This window comes from Rhyacophila brunnea, unplaced genomic scaffold (assembly GCF_057557595.1).
Source record: "Rhyacophila brunnea isolate RB1 unplaced genomic scaffold, BYU_Rbru_1.0 scaffold_10, whole genome shotgun sequence".
NCBI lineage: Eukaryota > Metazoa > Arthropoda > Insecta > Trichoptera > Rhyacophilidae > Rhyacophila > Rhyacophila brunnea.
Window position 1 is genome coordinate 43,133,407 of NW_028232752.1, and position 20,391 is coordinate 43,153,797.

A 20,391-nucleotide genomic window follows, 5' to 3' on the forward strand; every position below is an offset into this window, starting at 1 on the left:
CTCATCTCTTTGCCTGGAACACACCTTCCTAATAATTAATAGTAATAGGCTGTTCTCTATCGGAAACAGAGAAACTTGGCAGACAGTGCTTTTGTATTATCAATGTTATGAAACAATAATTAAACCTACTATTGATATTACTGTGCGGTTTTTTTTAGCATAAGGAAACATAGGAGTTTGACTGTGTATTAACTAAAATTATTTGAACTAGGCACGGTTTTACTGAAATATCACTTAATTTCAATTGTAAAATATATAAAGAAATTCGTTGATTGTTAGTTGTATTTATCTCTAATATAAACACAGAATATTTTTTACTAAAGTTGTTTAGTTTTGTAATTTAACAAGGAGTTATTTTTAAGTAGTAGTTTTTGGGCATAGACATACTTGCCAAGGGCAACACTAAAACCCCTTCTGTCATTCTTTGCATTGTGTTGTTTTGTATAACCTCAAACTTCTGCGGTTTAATTCTCATAATATTAATCCATGTTTTTTATGCAGATACTTCATATTTGCCTACCTCCTACCAATGAAATAAGTAAAACCAACGCCGTAAAATGAATCCTATGACGTAAGTAAATGTATTGCTAGTTTTATGTGAGTTTTTTGGAAATTATTTACTTACCTTCACTATTTTGGTTATTATGATACGATGATATTGCTGAACAAGGGTAATATTTTTCAAATTGTAATTACTAATATTAAACTAAGACAACGATAGAGCCATATCGTTTTTGTTGTCTCAAAGCTCTTCGACCAAAAAGCTATATAGAGTAGATACTGTATCTTTACTCTAACCAAGTGATATTATACATTATAGTTATTTTAAAATGTCTTGTACTTATTTACTTACCTATCTAATCTTTATTAATTTCAGAAATGTGAAAAACATCAAAAAATTGAGCGAACAAGATTTAAAACTTGGTGGAAAGTCTTCATGGCATGACCAATACAAGGACAGTGCTTGGCTATTCATTGGCGGCCTTCCGTATGACCTCACAGAAGGAGATATTATCTGTGTCTTTTCACAGTAAGTGTTATAACAATAATATACATAGTGATATTTATGACATTTTAATAAAATTCTTCTTTCTTTCGACCATGTCCAATCCTAATAGGATCATATGGGCCTCCACAGGGTGGAGGTTTGTATTAACAGATTTTATTTTTACGAGAAATGGAAGTCAGCCACTTGCTCAACCTATTAGGTTATCGGCTTTAAATATATATGTTTTAATTGGTATTCAAATGGTATATTAGCATTTTTGATCCTAGCTCCCATAATACAAAACAGAGTACAGGTTATACAGTACTCTCTCGGTAATCCGCCACCCCAAAAACCAGACAAGTGTCCAATTAGTGAAAGCGGCGAATTATAGTGGAAAATATGGTAAAAACTATAACAGGTATTTCGTAAAAATAGTTTTTTTTTGAGAAATTTGTACAAGCAAATTACTGTTTTATTTATAATCAAAATCAAGTATTTACTAAATTATACATAATTATAAACTAAGTTTGTTAACTAAATATTAAACAGAAAATCACTTGACATAACCAATTGTTCAGTGAGGCAGATATTCTTGAATGGCTTAGGATTTCTGGCTTTCCCTACGAACAAAAGCTTCATTTTGTGTGTCTCGGTTACATTGGAGACGGCATATTTGTGATGCGGTCCTTAGTACATTACTTTCTTTGCGATGAACATACGTTTTACGAAGGAGAAGTTTCCAAAATAAACCCGTCTCATCTGCGTTGTATACTTGTACGCAGCGGACTACTGAATTTGACAATCGAATACCGGCGAATTATAGAGCTTGATTTTGTGCTTTCAACTAGTAAAAATAACGGCGGATTATAGTAGTTGTCGGATCATTGATTATGGATAACGGACGGATTACTGAAAGTGTACTGTAACAACATTTTTTAATGTGGAACGATAAGAAATGGAAGTGATATACAATAGTTTAAGTACAGCTTTAAATTCCTATTTAATGAAATATTTTGGGAACGTATTTCAGAATATTAAGAATTCTTGAGGTTTTTTCATTTAGGTACTTGATAGTTTTATAAAAAAGATTATTCAGTTGGTAAATTTTATGTTAGTAAATTAAAAAAAATATTACTACATAATAATAGTATGTACCTAGTTGGATTCTTACACAATAATGTACATGTTGAAATGCTTCTAATTGAAATTTCTCATATGCGGCTATATTAGGTTACAACTAGCTTAATTTGAACTTCCAACATGAAAAAGTTCCCTATCCATGTATTTGGGTTTACAATCCCAATTTTTTAGGATTATCTTTCATATAATTTTCATGTTTTTTGTGACTTAAATGTAATTAAAGGAATATGGCTATTTCAAAATATAAAACAATTGTGATTTAAGTCCATATACCACCTACATTCATTTTCTGAGTAGTAGTGGAAAAAATTACATCCAATTCCACGATTTTAATTCTGTCCGTGATTGTAATTCCTAGCAAGTACCTACTCATAAGAAAACATTTTTTCTATTCTAGATATGGTGAAGTTGTCAATATAAACTTAGTGAGAGACAAAGATTCTGGTAAACAAAAAGGCTTTTGTTTCTTATGCTATGAAGATCAGAGGTCCACAATACTTGCTGTCGATAATTTAAATGGGATTAAAGTAAGTTTTTGAGTTATTTATTTTCCTTTTCTATATTTTATTATCGCTCTAATATGATACCGTCTGTACATAGTAAGTATACTTACAGTTTAATGAGTTTTCAGACTTACTTTTACCTTTATACGTTTTTTCCAAGATATACCTAAGTATTTTTAATATTACTAGGTTTATTAAAGAAATGGGTAATATTAACACAATGCTTATGGGCCGCACAAAATTGTGTTTTTGCTAATTACTTTTCAAATGCAAATTAACACGTTAATTACAAAATTAATTAAAAGGGCCCCTACGCATTGGGTTAATAACATAATTAATTACTGGACACTTAATTTTATTGTAAGTATTTGATTTCTATCTATGAGAATGCTGTGAATATGTTTCTGATTAGTAAGTTGGTAACGGTCAATGAGCCATTAGCTGTCAGGAGATTGCATTTAGTATGAATATCAAATTGACGTCCAGGGCAGCCCGTCACAAGAGCCACTGATAATGGGTGAAAAAGAGGGAAAGGTATGAGTCAATGTAAGACATGAAGGGATATATTTCACTCAAAATTATAATGTTTTTCTAAACTACCACAATGTCATCACTATCATCAGCCGGAGTTGATCCAGCGAATGGAAGTATGACGTGGGTCCTCGCACTCTTATATAAATTTTATTTTAATATGCCAATTCACATTTAATGTAAATTTCATGGATCTTTAGCACTTTTCAACCAGTTTTTACCTTGGCAACCCTGAATAGATTGAGGAAACAAACGTTAACTAAAATTTGAACTATGTCACACTGTGTATTATGTAAGATCCATTGACTGATACCAGGGTACAATCATATTATATAAAAATTTTCAATATTAAAGTGGCTAGGTATGTTAGCAAAATAGTCAAAGATATTAATAAAAATGATAGTTGCTCGGTAGATGGCACTGTAAATTTCACATATGAGATATTTTAATTTATAATGCGGCCCGTGGGCATCCGAATGTATTTTCACTCAGATGTCGCATACAGTACCGCCCAGTCGGCCCCACTACAGGGTGCAGCAACGTTATCACGTAGGAGGCAGAGAAGGGTTAGCTTGTCCAGTTATATAAAACAGTTTGACCACAAACAACCAGGTAATTTTTCACGGTTAACCGATCGAATTATTAGTGAGTATGTGGACAAAACAGACAAAAATAACCAATATTTGCAGCATGCAGCATCTGCATATTGCAGGACTTCACTCCAACATGGCTTGGTAACCTTGTATCAACATTAATAACGTTATTTTAATTTCTTACTATTCTAGTTCTTGCCATCCACAAGATAATTCATGACTAAATTAATAGAGTTTACGTTCGTTCTCCGTCTAAAAAATGATTGTGTGATGTGGTGTTGTATAACATATTTGTTCTAACATACGCCATTTTTTGGACTTTAATGTACTAATTCTTTTATTTCTTATTTTATACCTTGTTCTATTTATGATGAAAGGCTAAAAATGGTGGCACCCGCAAATTTATATTGATGGGTAGTTGTTCTGATTCTTTTAGAAACATGCGGGATGAACAGGTTCAGCATCATGGCGATCGTTTCCACAACCTTTCCTGAATCTATACCCATCCTAGATTTCATACCCTTTTGAGTCTCCTTGCTCTGCTCGTTTCACGATTAAGTGGATCGTATCCTGAATTAGCTGGTTCATTGTGACAAAGTTTACTCGTGGCATACCCGAGCCAAATTATTTCTCTTACACTCTCTTACAAGAGAGTGCTTTGTTACGGTATTTACCTCTAAGTTATTTTACTGCTCACCTACCTTTTCAATTATTTTATTGCTATTATCCTTGTGCGCCATTTTTGCACCTAGGTGGGTTACTAATATTGAGTCGGTAAATTTCTTTGAGTAAGGCTTAAATAATAATTTGGTTCTTTTTCGATTCTTTCTTATGCAGATTGCAAATGGAATTCCAACTTCCATGTTTTTGTTTATATTTTTACCTACACTAACTTTTTAGACTGCAAGACGTTGCATAATATTATGCAAATAGATTTGCCTTCATAAAAATATCAGAATTATTTTTAGTTTAAACTGCAGGCATATTAGACAATTTAATCTAACCATTGTTTTCACTCTGAATTTATTAAAAAAAAAAAATCCTAATACATATGAATATGTAAGTTTTTACTGTAATGGCCCAAATAACACATCCATTGTTCTTTTTTTATATGCTATTTTAGGTCTATTTTGCTAACTATTTAAAACATCGTAAATCGTAGTGTTTATCAGTTATGATTTATAAAAAATAACTTACACTAAATTTTGTTATTTATATTTTTCATGTACTTAACATACTTATGTCCACAATTTTATGTATAATAAGATCGGTTTCGTCCTAAGGACATTCTTAATTAAATGACATTGGTATTGTTATAATTATGGAAATAGGTAGTATATTATTTGTTTTTTACATAACATAGTATTTGTTATTTCTCATGCACTATCTTTCCATCAAGTAATAATTGAATAAATAATAGTTGTGATTTATATTAAAGTTGAGCAAAACAATTTGCCAAATTTTAACTTTCTACTTTGTTTATGAGACCAACTGCCAACTGCAAAAACCTTCCTCTAATGAGCTAATATAATATTATGTATTATAATTATGTAAAAATATTATTTATTATTATTTTTCAGTTATTAGGTAGAACATTACGAGTTGATCATGTTGAGAATTACAAGGCTCCCAAGGAAGGGAAGAAGAATCCGATTGACGATGAGACGAGACTGCTGCGTGAAGAAGGATGTGCGCCGCAAGCTAAAGTCCTTCCGTCTGCCATAGAACCGCAAATAAAAACCGAAGACCTCATCGTCGGAGGTGTGAGACTTCCACCGCGGTTGCCTATTGGACCTGTTAAAACTGAACCAAAAGACAGTGGATCTGACAGTAAAAAGTCAAAAAAGAAACATAAAAAGAATAAAGATTTGGTAAATATATATTTTCTTTATCATTACCTGTCTATATGATATACCTAGAAATTAATTACATACCATTTGACAACATTCAAATTTTTTTTATGGAATAGGTATGTAGTGATAAATGGTGGTAAATTATCATTATCGCTCTTAATGCCTTTTAGGCCTTTTTGATGAATGCTTGTTAGTCATTTGCTAAATCTGTCGGGTCCTTTTGTACAGCGAATGGATGTTGAATTAATATATTGTGAATGTGCCAGATTCGGGATTCAAATATGTGAACCATGCCTTCAGAGACGAACTCTCTGTCAATACGTGTTTATTTATATATTCCAGAGAAAAATATTAATATGTTTATTTTATATTAATATGTTGTATTTAAAAATATTAATGTTTCCTAACAACTTCAATACAAAATAATTACAAGATAAAAAGAACTTTTTATATACAACGTTTTTAAATTTTCTGTTGAATCATAGAAACTTGACTTGACTAGCTTAAACGATCAAAAAAATTTGTACTTGATAGAAATACTGAATAATGAAATGTCATTTCATATTGTTTTCCATAGTAACCCACGTATATATTATTTAATAATTTAGTTGCTAGGACCTCCTAGCAACCAATAATGGTATCGAAATAACTTTTCATACAAAACAGAATTAACTAAAAATGAATTCAATTCTACTTAAAGATGGCTAAAAGTATTAAAAAAATGCATTGACATTGTGTTCTGTTAAAAGTCTAAAAGTTTCAAATGTCTAGCTAGTCGGGAATGTAGTTAAAAATCGATTGCAAGATTTGTACCGGACAAATAAGAATACGACCTAAGAAAAACGTTGTAAATAAAAATTTCACCTTCACGTGTTTTTATATACATAGATACTTATATAATTAGATAAGAGAATATTAATCATGTTTTTATTCTTTGTTAAGAAGAATAATTATTATGCAATTAATTTGGATGACTCATAATAATGGTGTTTGCTATTTTTAGGACAAAATACGTAGTAAGGTCAAAAAAGAAAAGAGATCCAAGAAAAAGAAAAGAAAACAATCTTCCAGCAGCAGTGAGAGTAGTTCAGCAAGCGAATCTGATTCTGACTCACCATCGAGCGATAGTGAAGAAGAAAGAAGGCATAAACGAAAGAAAAAGCATCGGTAATTTTAAAATAAAACATTTTTTACATCTATTGATTTAGTCTTGTAATATTTTGTATGAATTTGACTCATGTTCTTTAATTTGTTAAATAAATTACTGTATCTTTTTCTAAAAACATTTTTATTATTATATCGTCATCTCGTTAACTTGCTGTAAAGGAAAAATACTTTTTTAATTGCTATCAGTTATCAAAAATGTGTGCGGTTTTGATATCTCTTCTGTAGGCATTGCCATTCGACACTCCAGTTCAATTTGGATATAACTAAAAAACCTTGTTCTATGATATGCATTAGCATTTAAAATTTTTGGCACAAATTCTCATTGAGATTTAAAAACCTTTTAGGGAATGTATTTTTTCTTAATTCAGTCTAATAGAATTCAACAATAGGTACTCAATATTTTACAATTAAATAAGTTGCATTTGAAAAAAAAAAACTTTTTTACTGGATTATAAAACAGCATGATTTTTCTTCATAGAATTCATTAACAAAAAACCTTTAATTAAAATTTTGAGTTGTTTCCGTATAGAACTAGGGTAGGTAGGTATATATTATGTTCAATGTGTATGGACAAGTCTTCACTATTATGGAAGTCTACTCGGCTATATAATATAATATTTGTACTAACAAATATCACTCTTATATATTAGAGAGTGCGTGATGATATTATATCATTCTTCAAGGATGTAAAAATGAATCTTTCCTAAATAAAACACATAAAGTCTTAATAAATATTTTTTTAATATTACATATCATAATATGGTACAGAATGAAGCGGTAACTTTATACAATGCAACGGTAATTATTTAATTACAATGCTAAATAGTAATATCACAACCTATTTGCATACAGATATAGCACATAGTTAAAATAAGTATAAAACAAAACAATTAGAATTTCACTTAGCGATAAATGGGATGATATGTTTGAAGCAGCTGCTTTCCTCTGTGACCAGTCTATTAAACTAACCGTGCCACTGGCTTCTGAAAAATAGAAAAAAATACATTTTAGACATATTTATCATTATAAATATACATACAAATTAGAACACATTCATATACAAAAGGTTGGGTGTTTGTTTTTCTACGGAAATGAGTTATGAATGTGAGCATTCTTATCTTTTTTTTGTCTACATGTTGATAAAAGAATGGTTGCCCTACAATGAAAAATGATAAAGTTAAGTCATTATTCAAAGATGGATATTCAAAGTTCACACTTCGAGCTTGCAATGAGCTTTACATACCTTTTGATTGCATTTTTTCTCTCTACTTTGAGGTAAAAGTACAAAAATCGTTACTAAATTTTAATATGTTAAATACTGTGTACTTATGTATGTCACTAATCATATCTTGTCACATTGAGCATTAATTGATTTATTATGTTCCAATTCAAATATGTTGGGAAAAGAATTTTATGTTGATCCGAATGTATTTATGTTTGAGTTATTTAACTAAAATTTTATACAGGACCACTATTTATGTAACAGGAACACAAACTTGCGTATCTTTAAAAAGTGCTCTCCTGTGAATTAAATATTTTCGATTTACATTCATAGTTTTACCCAAACACCACAGAATTAACAGTATTGTGTACTGTACCTTTAACGTTTTTAACGATTGGTTCACTTGTTGTTATATTTTTGAATTCAGGAACCGTTGTCGGCATGTTTGCGATCGTATTGTGTCGGCTCTTTACAAGTTTTTTCGGCACTAAAAAATAAAAAAAAAACACACTTTATACAAGTATTTTTCATTTGATTTCACAGAAGATAGTATAAAATATTAGTGGGAGTTAAGAACTTTTCAATAACATTCAGATAAGACGTAGAGTATTATACTAGCTATAGTACATTTTAAGTGGATGTTACACAGTGATGTCCTTAAGGCGATACCTCTACCATAGGTACTATACTACCTACTGCACCTAACAGAAAAATACTAAGCTTGTAATTTGAGACATTTTTTTGATAACTTACAATTTAAACTGTATTTTAATAAATTTGTATCTGAAAATATTAAAATAAGATAAACTTACAATAATTGCAAAAAAATGTTACTAAATGTGAATCAAAAGATCCCATCTTATTATTACATATTATATTTTATGGTCATATTTATTATTCAAATTTAGTTTATTGAGTTTTGTATATTTTGTTTTAGAGATTTTTGACTAATTCATAGTTTTAATATTTTTTATATTTATTTTAAAAAACATTGATTTTTATAAAAATATAAATGTGTATAACTTTTATTTATATCAAATCGAGCTTCAATATTGGGACCATACCTAAATAAGATTTCGAAGTATGTGGTATATAAGTATTAGGCTCTGGTAGGTTTGGAGCCAAAGAGATTATAAGCCAAAACCCTCTAGCAGATCTAGTACATTTAACTCTGAAATTGTGAAAAATTGTTATAAATATGCTATGATGTATTCCAATCATATCATCAAGTATCTCGGGGCTAGGAAACATCAAAAATAATATTTATTAACATCACCTCTGTCGGCCGTGTTAGTTAGATAAGCCTGCGACCTGTGATAACGTTAAAAGATTTCAATAAATTCGCAGGCACATGTTTGTATGAAACAGTTTGCACAGCACGACTATAAATAGGTATACGAAGGAAGAAATATGTGTACCAACTTCAAGTTTCACCTAACACCTTCTACTGGTTATTTTAGATAACTGATTTGCACAAAGAATAAATTTGTAACCGTATGGGGTTATCTCTGAACTAGAAATATAACGAATAGGTGCTATGGTGTTACGTAGAACTGCAGGACATGCCGTCCTTCATGCTATTGTCATAACTTCCCTTGGATGTCCCTTTGCCGTACTTTATAAATCACTAATATGTAAATAACATTTTAACAAGTCATGCGGTGTTCTTGAATCAGTAGGAATCCAAAATCCAAATCTTTTGCATACTCACACATTTCACTCAGGAATGTTTTGATGACACACTATGGACGATTGGCAACAGTATCAAGAATGCCCGCTAACCTTGCACCTCAGGTTATTAAAAATATAGGTGACCAGAGCTATCTCGTGTTACTTTACTTCACTTCTACAATTACTTTGTCAAATACTATAAAATCTGTACAAAATACCATGATATAGTGGTACTGATTAATAATTTAAGTATGCAGATCTGATTTTTTTTCACATGCAGGATGCAGATGGGGTTAATGTATTTATTCTCTATGATTGGGCCGTCGCGACGGACAGTATTTAGATCATGATTGTTGTATCGCCTTGTCTTGCTCTGTTGGCACTTCTCCCGCTTTTTCTAGTTTCCTGTCCAAACTATCGACTCTTTCTTATAATATGGTACATATATATTATAGTAGTAAACAAATTCAAAACTATGTCTCCGGACACCTGACTTGTCTGTGGCTATGCCAAGTTATTGTTATTCTCAATTTTATCAATAAAAATTCAACTTGGAGGTTCTGTTACTGAATAATCCACAACAGAGTATGTCAGTACATAACTACTTAAATAATTATTGAAAATTCATAAATAATTGTAATTATAATTTTAAATTACCTTTAGTGACCACAGTTGTGGCTACTGTAGTGGTAGTAGTCGTTGGAGGTACTGTCGTAAATGGAATTCCTGAAACAAATTAATAATCAAAACCTAAGTTTCTAGTTATGGAATTAAGCTGTTGTCTGGAGAGAAGGCTGATCACTGCTGGCGTTGAAGGAAGAACATTACATTTGCATGCACCTTCCAGATGGAACGACATCATCAAGAAAACGACTTAGTTAAGAATGACTGCAGTAACTAGAACTAGATCAGCATATGATCGCTCCATATAGGGAAAATTATTGTCAACACCTGTAATTTCAGTGACCACCATTCTCAGTAATAAGGCAAAGGATACGAATGATCTCAATTGGTTTAAATAAAAATGAATCATTTTCTTGATCCATTGGAAAAATAATTAAAAAAACTATGGAAATTTTCAAGATGCGTAGCAAATCTAAGCAGATTGGTTATGTAATAAATAGGTAATATAAAAAAAACGTAATATTACCTACTAAATAGAATAATTTATTTTTATTACACATTAACATAGTGTGGGTCTGGTCGACCATTAAGAATTATCTCTACTCTCCTCTGTCTAGTTCTTTCTACACAGTCCAACCACTTGAATTTAGGTCTCCTAACCCCTATTGTCCAAGTCTATTGCAGACGAGCCTCTTGGGTAGTTGGGTATTATCCATCCATTTCAAGACATGGCCTGGCCAACGGATTCATTCATTCACTCACTTTTATGCATGAGACAGTATAGGTGTTATTGTACAGCGCATAGAGTACTGTGATGGCCTGAATGGCCCCTTTGGTAATAATTGCAGTGGGCTTGTGGTCCTCAAGCATGGTCGTTCAGTTCAGGCAGAGAACAGCGTGTTTATTGATGGTAGAAGTTTAGTGTCAATATAGCATGTTATAATAATTTTGAATGCAAATATAGAAAATTAAAAATATGATACGGCCCACCCTGTCGAATGGTGAGCACTGTCAATTATTTTGCTGGTTCCGATACAAAGCATGACAACACTCTCTTTAACTGATGCCTAGCTAGCTGGCGTTCTCTGTGCTTCCCGAAAATGGCTCACTATCTGCTGTCTTATCGAGTGGTATTATCATGGCCCCCACAAGGAGGGGGCTGATAGGGCTCTAGCCTAGGGGCCCGGGCTCAGGAAGGGCCCGGCGTGACGAGTCGACCAGCTAAGTAAGATTAATAAACACCACAAATTTGCTCTAATAGTAAAAAAAGTCACCTGCGGCACTATTTTACTTCAATAATTATTAATAATTAAAATATGTGATTGAACGATGCAATATTTAACTGTGTGCCGATACTCGATAACTCCATAATTCAAATGGATGTAGGTACATATTAAAAATACAAAAAAATCGCTGAAAATACACCTTAATTTTACTGCGTACACCATGGAAAACGGTAATGTATGTTGAAAATGTCCCACTGAGGCGGACGAAACCGGTCCTAATATATTAATTAAAGTGGAATAAGTACTTTAAAAAAATTGCGTTTTATTAAATAAAAACAACAATGTAATTTAGCGCGTCACACTGCCTTTACCTTTAGTGATAGGTAGGGGGGCCCGCCAAAAATCCTAGCCTCGGGGCCCGCTTCAGGATGTGGGGGCCATGGGTATTATAATATTTTATCTGAAATTAATTCTAAATAAATTTATTTTAAATGAATCTTAACGGAACTTACAGCTAGAATTACACAAAGAAGACATTTTTAGCAATAAAATTTTGTAGAAACTTTGCTTTTTAGCTAAATTTGCTGCTAACTGATTATATTGCACTAAGACAGTCAGGAGTTGGTTCTGGACATTATCCCTTAAGGAGAGATACTTTTTTTAGGAAGTAGCAGTAACTTCATCAACACGTACCATCTTCAAATAATTAAACAATTTATAGTGATAACATACCATATACTTTTATACTGCCATCTGTGTCACCCAGAGAGTTTTTGGAAATACACTTGTACATTCCGAGGTCTTCTGGGCTTACTTCATTTATCTGGAGTTTCATCACCAACTTGTATCCATTTTCTGTCACTACTGGATTGTATTTCTCATCTGAAAAAATATTTTTTCCATTTAATTTTATTTTTTCAATTCTCGATGACCTTTATTTAGCATCTACTACATTCTGTATCTAGCAAATACCTAGAAAATATTTCTCACAGAGTGGGATTCAAACACACAACTTACGCTTACTGGGTGAGTGCTCTAGCTATTGAGTTAACAACCCAAGTAACTTCCTTGCGGATTTAGTCCATTGCATACGATTTAAGGGTGTTTCAAATTTTCATTTAAAAACATCTTCGTAATTTACTATTTTATTTATGTATAGATTTTCCTTTTCATATTATTGTAATGGCAAATAATTTAAAAAAAATGGAGACTAATATTGTTAAACTAACAACAAAATAAATAATTAATATCCTAAGAAATACAAAGGAAATAATGAGATTTTTATGGTTTTTTGGAAAAAGGTAGTTCAAGATGGTTTGGAACACTGCATTTTTATGAAAACAACATTCCACAAGACCATACGACGCTACAAAGATCATATATATTTTTAAGATACATTAAGAATACCTATCTACTGTTTAATTGACAAGTACCTATTTTAAACCATGTCTAATTCTAAGATCATAACATGGATCTCCACAGAGTGGAGGTTTTATTAAAAGATTTTTGTTCTTACGAGACACGGTTAGCCACTTGCTCAACCTAATAGGTCAATACTCTGGTTTAAACATGCATTGAAAAACAACATTTGAATTTTGGTGCCAAACCCGGAATTCGAACCCGGGATCTATGACATTATAAGCCGACACGTTACCCACTCGGCCATCGTCGACGTTACAAGTACCTACCTGCTATTTAATAATTAATTTAACTTTTTTCTTACTTGCAGTGATAATTTCTCCCTTTTCTCTGGTCCAATAGTTGATTGATTTTGGTGATGCCTCAGAATGGCATTCTAAACTGCAATTTCTTTCGAATATGGCTCCAACAAGCTGGTTCTGAATCCAAATCATAGGTGGAACTGTAACAATAAAAAAATATTCAAATATAATAATATTATGTAAGTGTACTTAGGGTACCTAGTACCTACAGATATATACAATAATATTATGCACTATACACTATTTAGGTTGCTATACATTAGTATAACTGAGAGGTGTCAAAAAACGTTAGATTGTCAGATGCTTTATGCAAGATTTCTAGATCTTATATTATATTATTAAGATATATAATATAGAAGACCTTTTTTTCCATTTGAATGAACACTATTTTTGTTGGAGGTAACATTATTATTGTATATACAAAATTCGTTTGAATGGGTTATCTATTGCGTAATCCTATAATATACATTAAGACGAGAGAACATAACAGAATTTTCCTTTGTGGTGATGGGATATAAATAGGTACATGCTTTTCTGCAACTGAAAGATATTTGTTGTTTTCCAATGAGCTGTTTTTTTATGCATACACAATAATAATATAAGATTTTTCCGTTTGAGAATATGTCAGCATTGGTGTTGTTTGTCCATACATTATTATTCAACTGATATCTTGAAAGCAAATGTAATAATAGGCTTATTGTTTTTTGGTACAACCTTGTAAAGCATCCAATAACATTTAGTTAATGCATAACAATATGAAAACATTGTAAGATATTGTGTTAAGATAATCATAGTAGGTAGGTACTTCTCACCGTTTCCGGAAACTTGTACGTATACAGTTCGCCGTATCACACTTCAACGTGAAATGTTGTATCGGAAATATTTGGCCGTATATCGAAGACCGTCCAACCTCTTTGGGTCGTATAGTACTGACATAATATTCATGTCTAAATAAAACACGGTTCTTGTCGGTTTACACTTAATAGGAAGCCAGCAGCAAACAAAATAGCCGAAATACTGGTTTATTTGTTAGGTTAGGTTAGGTTTTTATTCTTGAATAATTCATGAATTTTATCAAAATCAGCTATGAAAATTGAATTAATGTTCATATTGAATATAATAAAATTGGAGACCGTATAGTATACGGTCATCTCTTTCCGATAAGAAAGCTCACGGCGAACTGTGCCACGGTGAAATGTTTTACGTACAATTTACATGTAACCACTTATCACTAACCGCTGTCTTAAAGTAGCTATAGGAAAGACTGTGATTTCCTGACGAAGGCGGAGAAAAAATAATGAAGTATTAATGCATGTCAACATTAAATATTATGTTTCTGTCATCAAATAATGCAGATATTATATAATATATTAATTATAAAAGTATATCAGCTTTATTCCGAGTGATGGAGTCAGTCGAAACGATGGTGTTCTGGGGTGCGACACTTTTTTACACGGAAGACTGTAAAATCGTTCAATGGATATTTTTAATTTGAATATTTCAGAAGAATGAAAAATTCGTAAAATTTGTCAAAAATGTCAGATGATGAAGATTGTTCTAATTTGAGAACAAACCGAGCTCTTAAATGCAATATGAAAGCAAGACATTGGATTAGTTTTGGTGTATCTACATCACTCGATATGTAGGTACCCAAGACTTGAACTCCGGATCGACATTCTAATTACATGACGTGTAAATCTGAATTCAGTGCGCTTTTGCCAATCACGGCAAAATCTAGGAATTTCGTGAATCCACAAGCAGACCTGAATGAGAAATTGATCATGAATACAAAATTCAAAATCATTTCTAGAGTGAGGACCAGGAACAAAGTAATAATTGAGGGTTGTATTTTCAAAGTGAACTTATTCCACTACTTGAAAATGAGTCATGAATGCCAGAATTTAAAGGATAAAATTTTGAACAAGAATTTTTTGTATTTAGAAGAACCTAATAGTATTAAATCCAGTAGAAAAATCAACTTCAAATCGATGTTAGTTACAAAAGTAGGTAACTTATTCCAATATAAAAAACATAATGTGTGACATCAACACCGTAAACAGTTTGTAGGAATAAGTTCACTTTGAAAATACACGCCTCTATTATTTTATTGCCTAAATTTTTTCTGATTCTTCAAATTATAATATGTGCATTTTATGTGTACAATCCGCTGTGGATTTTAGCCGCCTCGCAAATAGGTTCCGTAACAGTTTTTTTTTTAAGAGAAATGGATTTTTGCCACTTGATTAACCATTAACCATTAACCAATTAGGTCCATGCTCTCAGCTCTGGGTTCAAACACACATTGAAAAACAATATGTGAATTTTTCCAGACTCAGGATTAGAACCCGAGATCCTCGACTTACCAAGCTGATTCGTTACCATGCAGTCTTAACAATTACGTGTTCGTTTGTGTCATTTGTGCAGCGCTGTACCGTCTTTAAGACATGCCTCCCATGCATACCAAGAGTAACCATTTCTTGAAATATCACCCGGTACCGAGGACCCTCCCTCGTGTACGCGGCTGACCACAGCAAAACAATTTGCATGATGGTATTTAGTAATACGTAATTAAAGAGTGACAATTATTTTTTAATATAGTTAGCATTACTTTCCGATGTGTTGCTCTTTATATGGGTAATAGCTGTCACCGTCAAAAACACTCAATCATTTTAGACCTTGTAGATAATTTTTGTGTGAAAGTTATAATATTGTATTTGTAAATGATTGGATTTTGCCGGTAGTAGGTACCTTACTAAATACACAATAATTACGTAGTGTTGTCTGTGCCGGTGGATAATAATAAATCACTGGGTAATATAATTTCATATATTGGGTAGTATCAATGGTATGACATAACAACCCAGATTTTAAAAACACGACAAATGATGTGGTTTGTGGCTTGTGGTTTTATCCATTATAGAATATAATTCCAGGTAGACTAATAACCACCATTGCCTCGGTCTTCGGGAAAAATTCATTCATTAATAATATTCATTCGCTTGTTTGTCGATTGGCGGTAGGGTGTAGAAGACAATACAAACCCATATTTTCAGAAATAATTCTCGAGCTTAGTGGATGACAGAAAGTCCCTCAAAGAAAGCATAGGTATAGGATTCAACCTTCAACAATATTCTCAGTGGTTTGAATTTATCCACACCCACACAATGGAGACGGCCTTAGTCTCCACTTATGAGCAAGTCATATCGAGTATGTTTGCAGCGTTATGTCGTTGAGCCCCACGATGTACATGATATGTGCGGAGAAGTTGGGTGCCTGATAGGTCCTATAATGTTTCTATCATGAGATGAGAGTTCCTCATCCCAGAAGGCTGACTATCACCGTGCCATTCTTCTTCAAGCTAATTTAGCAAAATAGCTCCTCTCCTCCCTTACAGAAAGGCTTTCTTGGTGATAAACAGCGGTGAGATTGTGTCGTAATGATACGGTATTGTAGGGATTTTCAAAACCTGTTTTATACTCTTGTAGAGTCGTGTCCATACCTGAGGTTTGGTGGAAGAGTATTTGCTAATACCAGTATCCACGATAGTGTTGGGGAGGAAAAATAAAAATAATACTAGGTACCTACTTAATAGTGTTATTATAGTTATTATAGGTCTCTGCATTACCACCAACCGCAGATTGACGAGAAAAATAACTTATTCATTGGGTCAAGATAATATAAAATTGCCTGATATTATAATTAAGTTGAAACATCAAAGGGTAAGTACCCAAGTAATTAATTAAAATACCCAAACGTAGCAATATTTTACCCGAAAAGCGTATTTATTTTAATCTTAACCTTTTTCGGAACAAAAATAAAATATGCATAAATTTAAAACCAAATATGTTTGAAAAACCCTTTTTCATTTTGTTCATTGTTTACTTACGCTTCTCAAACTGTTTTTAGTAAAATGACAACATTTTTGTATGATGTATATACATACTCGATCATCATACCTACGAATCTAGTTTTACTTCATTCTTTGAAGCGATACCAACGTTTAATTGACTGAAATATCACAAAATTAGGAGTGGACTATAGAAAAGTTTTCCACGTCATCATTATTTTTAAGTATTAATATTCTTATATTGAAAAGTGTACCATTATTAATTAAAAAAATAGTATTATTTAATATTATAGATTATAAATAATTTATTTTTATTATTTTGGTATGTAAATGTCAACACATGTAAAGAAATGGGTACCCACCATCACGAAAGAAATAATTGATCTTAAATGTATTTAATTTTACATTAATCAAATGTGCACAGGACAATTATTTGAAGTTAAAACTCGATGAGTGTTAAAACAAGATGCCCATTAAAATTAATACTATATGTATATTATTATGAATATCGTCTGAATGTTAAATTTTCCGTTTAGACGTGTATTTTATGGTGCTAAATACTAATACAAAATTAAACTTGATATTTTGCAATTGGAAACCCATACAATATTAAGATGGCAGCTAATTGTTGGATTATATGATTGTAATAATCACTGAGGATGGTCCACGCCAAGTGAAATGCGAATGCATAGCTTGAAAATGCTTCAAAGCTATTCATATTAGGTAACACTAGTTTTAGACGCCATGTGATTTTTTGGAAAGCTAGATAACTAGATTAGATTGGTACTATAATATCAACGGCATTACAGACACACTTGGTTGTGATCCAAATTTCTCGTCTCCGAATAATGAAAAAAGATAATTCTCGAACCTCGAGAAGTATTTTTTCAGAAAAGTCGAGATTCTCATTTCTTGAGTAATCATTAATGAGAATCTCGAGAATTTCAGAAATTGTCACCAGGAAAAAAAGTTGGCAGAATAGTTAAGAAAACCTGATTTATTAGATAAAAGCTCACGACTTTGATCTAAAACGGAATCTGTTAAATTCGGTGACAATGAACGGAAAAATGCAAATAACCGTACTTACGGAGATAATTTTCTAAAATTCCCCAAATCTCAAGAAACTAATAAATAAAAGATCTGGAATTCTCGAGAATCGAATATTCTTGAATTCGTGAATTGTCTTGATAATGGTAATGAATTACCTATTTTATAGTATTATAACGTTCGCAATAAATAAGGGGTAAATTATAAATAAATAAATCGCAAAAAAAACTGAGAGGGATTTTTTTGGAAGGAAGAGTTCAGAAGATCTCCTTCGACTATTGAGGTTTTTTTTTTTAAATAATGACTGGTCCTGGAATTTTGCATAGGGATCGATAGTTCTAGCTACCGCACCACAGAACAGATTCCCTGTACGCCACTGTACGTGAGATGTATACCGGATGCCAACAGGGAGACATTTTGTACTCTTGTATATGAATGGATTCCGTCACCATGACCAATCCTCACATTGCTGGTATCACATTGTGAAAGGTGCAGGAGGTGGCGATGAACCGAGAGTCGCCAACTTGTGTTTGTCATGATCTACAATTCAAGAGAGGCGAAGATTGCCTAGTTAAATAGTTTTCCTAGCCAAAATGCTATAAATACTCTAACGTAGTTGACATAAAAAAAGTAAAATAACTATATCTAATATAAATAATTTTCAGTAGGATGAGCTCGAGCCACACTAATAGAAGTTCTGTTTTATATTGAGTAATTAATTTACAAACTGGTAGGTTATGTTCGTCAAACATTGTTTAAGAGCGAAAGCTTTACATGCGAACATTAATATATCATTAAAACCAAGAACATGAATAATATTACACAAATACACAATGTAACCTTGACGAAAACTTGTCTAGAGATCATAATTAATCATAAATTAATGTATGTAATTTCACGAGAAGATAATAATACATAATATTATTGGTTAGATGACGTGTTGTTATTATTTATTAATATATTACAACGCTGCGTTGCAGGAGGATAACAATATTATTATGATTAATGGATTGCAATACTAATAGGTACTACTATTATTGTATGGTAACTATATTACATTTTATGAATTCGTTCAACGATGAAGAATTACTCAAGCTTTCATCTTTCCAAGCATTTGATCAACCATTTTTTTTTAAATTCGATTTTTTCGATGGTTTTAAATGCCTATGCGTATGCCTTTAAAATCCATTTTTTGAGGTAGTAGGTAATACTTTGTCGAGTATTCTTTGTTTCTATAAAATCCCAAGGATAATTTGGTAAACCCACATCTTAAAAATTCTTATTTTATTAGGTATCTAGGTAGAGGAAGGACAGATCCGGCATTGCGGCCACAACAAAATCACTTTGTTAATGTCATTTGAAAGTAACGATACCAACACCAAAATAAACTGCCTGCACTTTCAGAAAAATCTGACACCATTCTTCTCATTGGTTGATTGAAAGTCTGTGACCCTGTGCCACACCTAATATAGAAAACATGGTAATTAGTCAACTTAAATTAACCACATATCAGTAGGTTTCATTTAAACACTTTAGGTGTTGCATTGTTAATAAAATTGTAAAATTATCTACATTGTTTATTAATTAATGATATTATTATTAATAACACTGGTACATGATCATAGATATTAATTAGATTTTTATTAGTTAGGGGACTTAATAGAAGCGAGATGAGGTCATCGAAGGAGATTATCGTAAAGAAAGTCACACTTGAATAGTTATATTTTAGGGATATAATGGAAATTTGTTTCATCTAATTCAGTAGTTCCCAACCGAGGTTTCACGGAATTCCGCGAGAATTCGCAAAAGCAGGTGAACAATCTTTAACGTGACGTTTTTAAAAATGTTGGATGTTGGCAAGCAGATCACGCACTGCACGGCAGATAATAAAACTTGTGAAAAAAGATTCTATGAAGATACCAGATGTTTTGCCTGCGGCGCTAACTAGTGCAGCTTAAAATTGTTACGCAAACATATTACAAGTAAGTGGGTAACAAATTTATATATTTTTAATATTCATATTATATAGCATTTTGAGTAAGGCCACCACTTTGCCAAGGGACGCCACTGTCCCCTGATTTACACATATCTTTTGTAATTAACCCCTCTAGACCTTAATGTGTCAGTCAGGTAGGGGATCCCCGAGATTTTACAAAATAGGTCAAGGGTTCCGCCAACCAAAAAAGGTTGGGAAACGCTAATCTAAGCATTTTACTTATTTACATAATATTAATAAGGAAGCAACTGCTTATGGATTT

The 20,391-nt window shown here is 32.0% G+C and overlaps 2 protein-coding genes across 2 annotated transcripts in view; one reads left to right on the forward strand and one right to left on the reverse strand.

Moving 5' to 3' along the window:
- Window positions 1-363: 363 nt before the first annotated feature.
- Window positions 364-6,891, forward strand: LOC147079237 (RNA-binding motif protein, X-linked 2). The gene is made up of 5 exons (XM_085949168.1): window positions 364-571; window positions 878-1,030; window positions 2,526-2,655; window positions 5,336-5,626; window positions 6,612-6,891. Exons 1-5 carry the CDS (start codon window positions 558-560, stop codon window positions 6,777-6,779), a joined length of 756 nt encoding a protein of 251 aa, XP_085805294.1. The 5' UTR covers window positions 364-557; the 3' UTR covers window positions 6,780-6,891.
- A 136-nt stretch (window positions 6,892-7,027) lies between these two features.
- Window positions 7,028-20,391, reverse strand: part of LOC147079238 (lachesin-like) — a 63,732-nt gene continuing 50,368 nt past the window's right edge. The window contains exons 4-7 of the mRNA XM_085949160.1: window positions 13,242-13,379; window positions 12,251-12,400; window positions 10,326-10,394; window positions 7,028-8,484 (exon numbers count right to left, since the gene is read on the reverse strand). Of these exons, the coding sequence (XP_085805286.1) occupies window positions 8,333-8,484; window positions 10,326-10,394; window positions 12,251-12,400; window positions 13,242-13,379 (509 nt within the window). The 3' untranslated portion in view covers window positions 7,028-8,332. The remainder of the gene's footprint in view (window positions 8,485-10,325; window positions 10,395-12,250; window positions 12,401-13,241; window positions 13,380-20,391) is intronic.

Excerpts from the sequence above, each read along its gene's own strand:
- LOC147079237 (XM_085949168.1), top strand. Across the intron at positions 1,031-2,525 it reads ATTATCTGTGTCTTTTCACA|ATATGGTGAAGTTGTCAATA; the intron begins GTAAGTGTTATA and ends TTTCTATTCTAG. Across the intron at positions 2,656-5,335 it reads ATAATTTAAATGGGATTAAA|TTATTAGGTAGAACATTACG; the intron begins GTAAGTTTTTGA and ends ATTATTTTTCAG.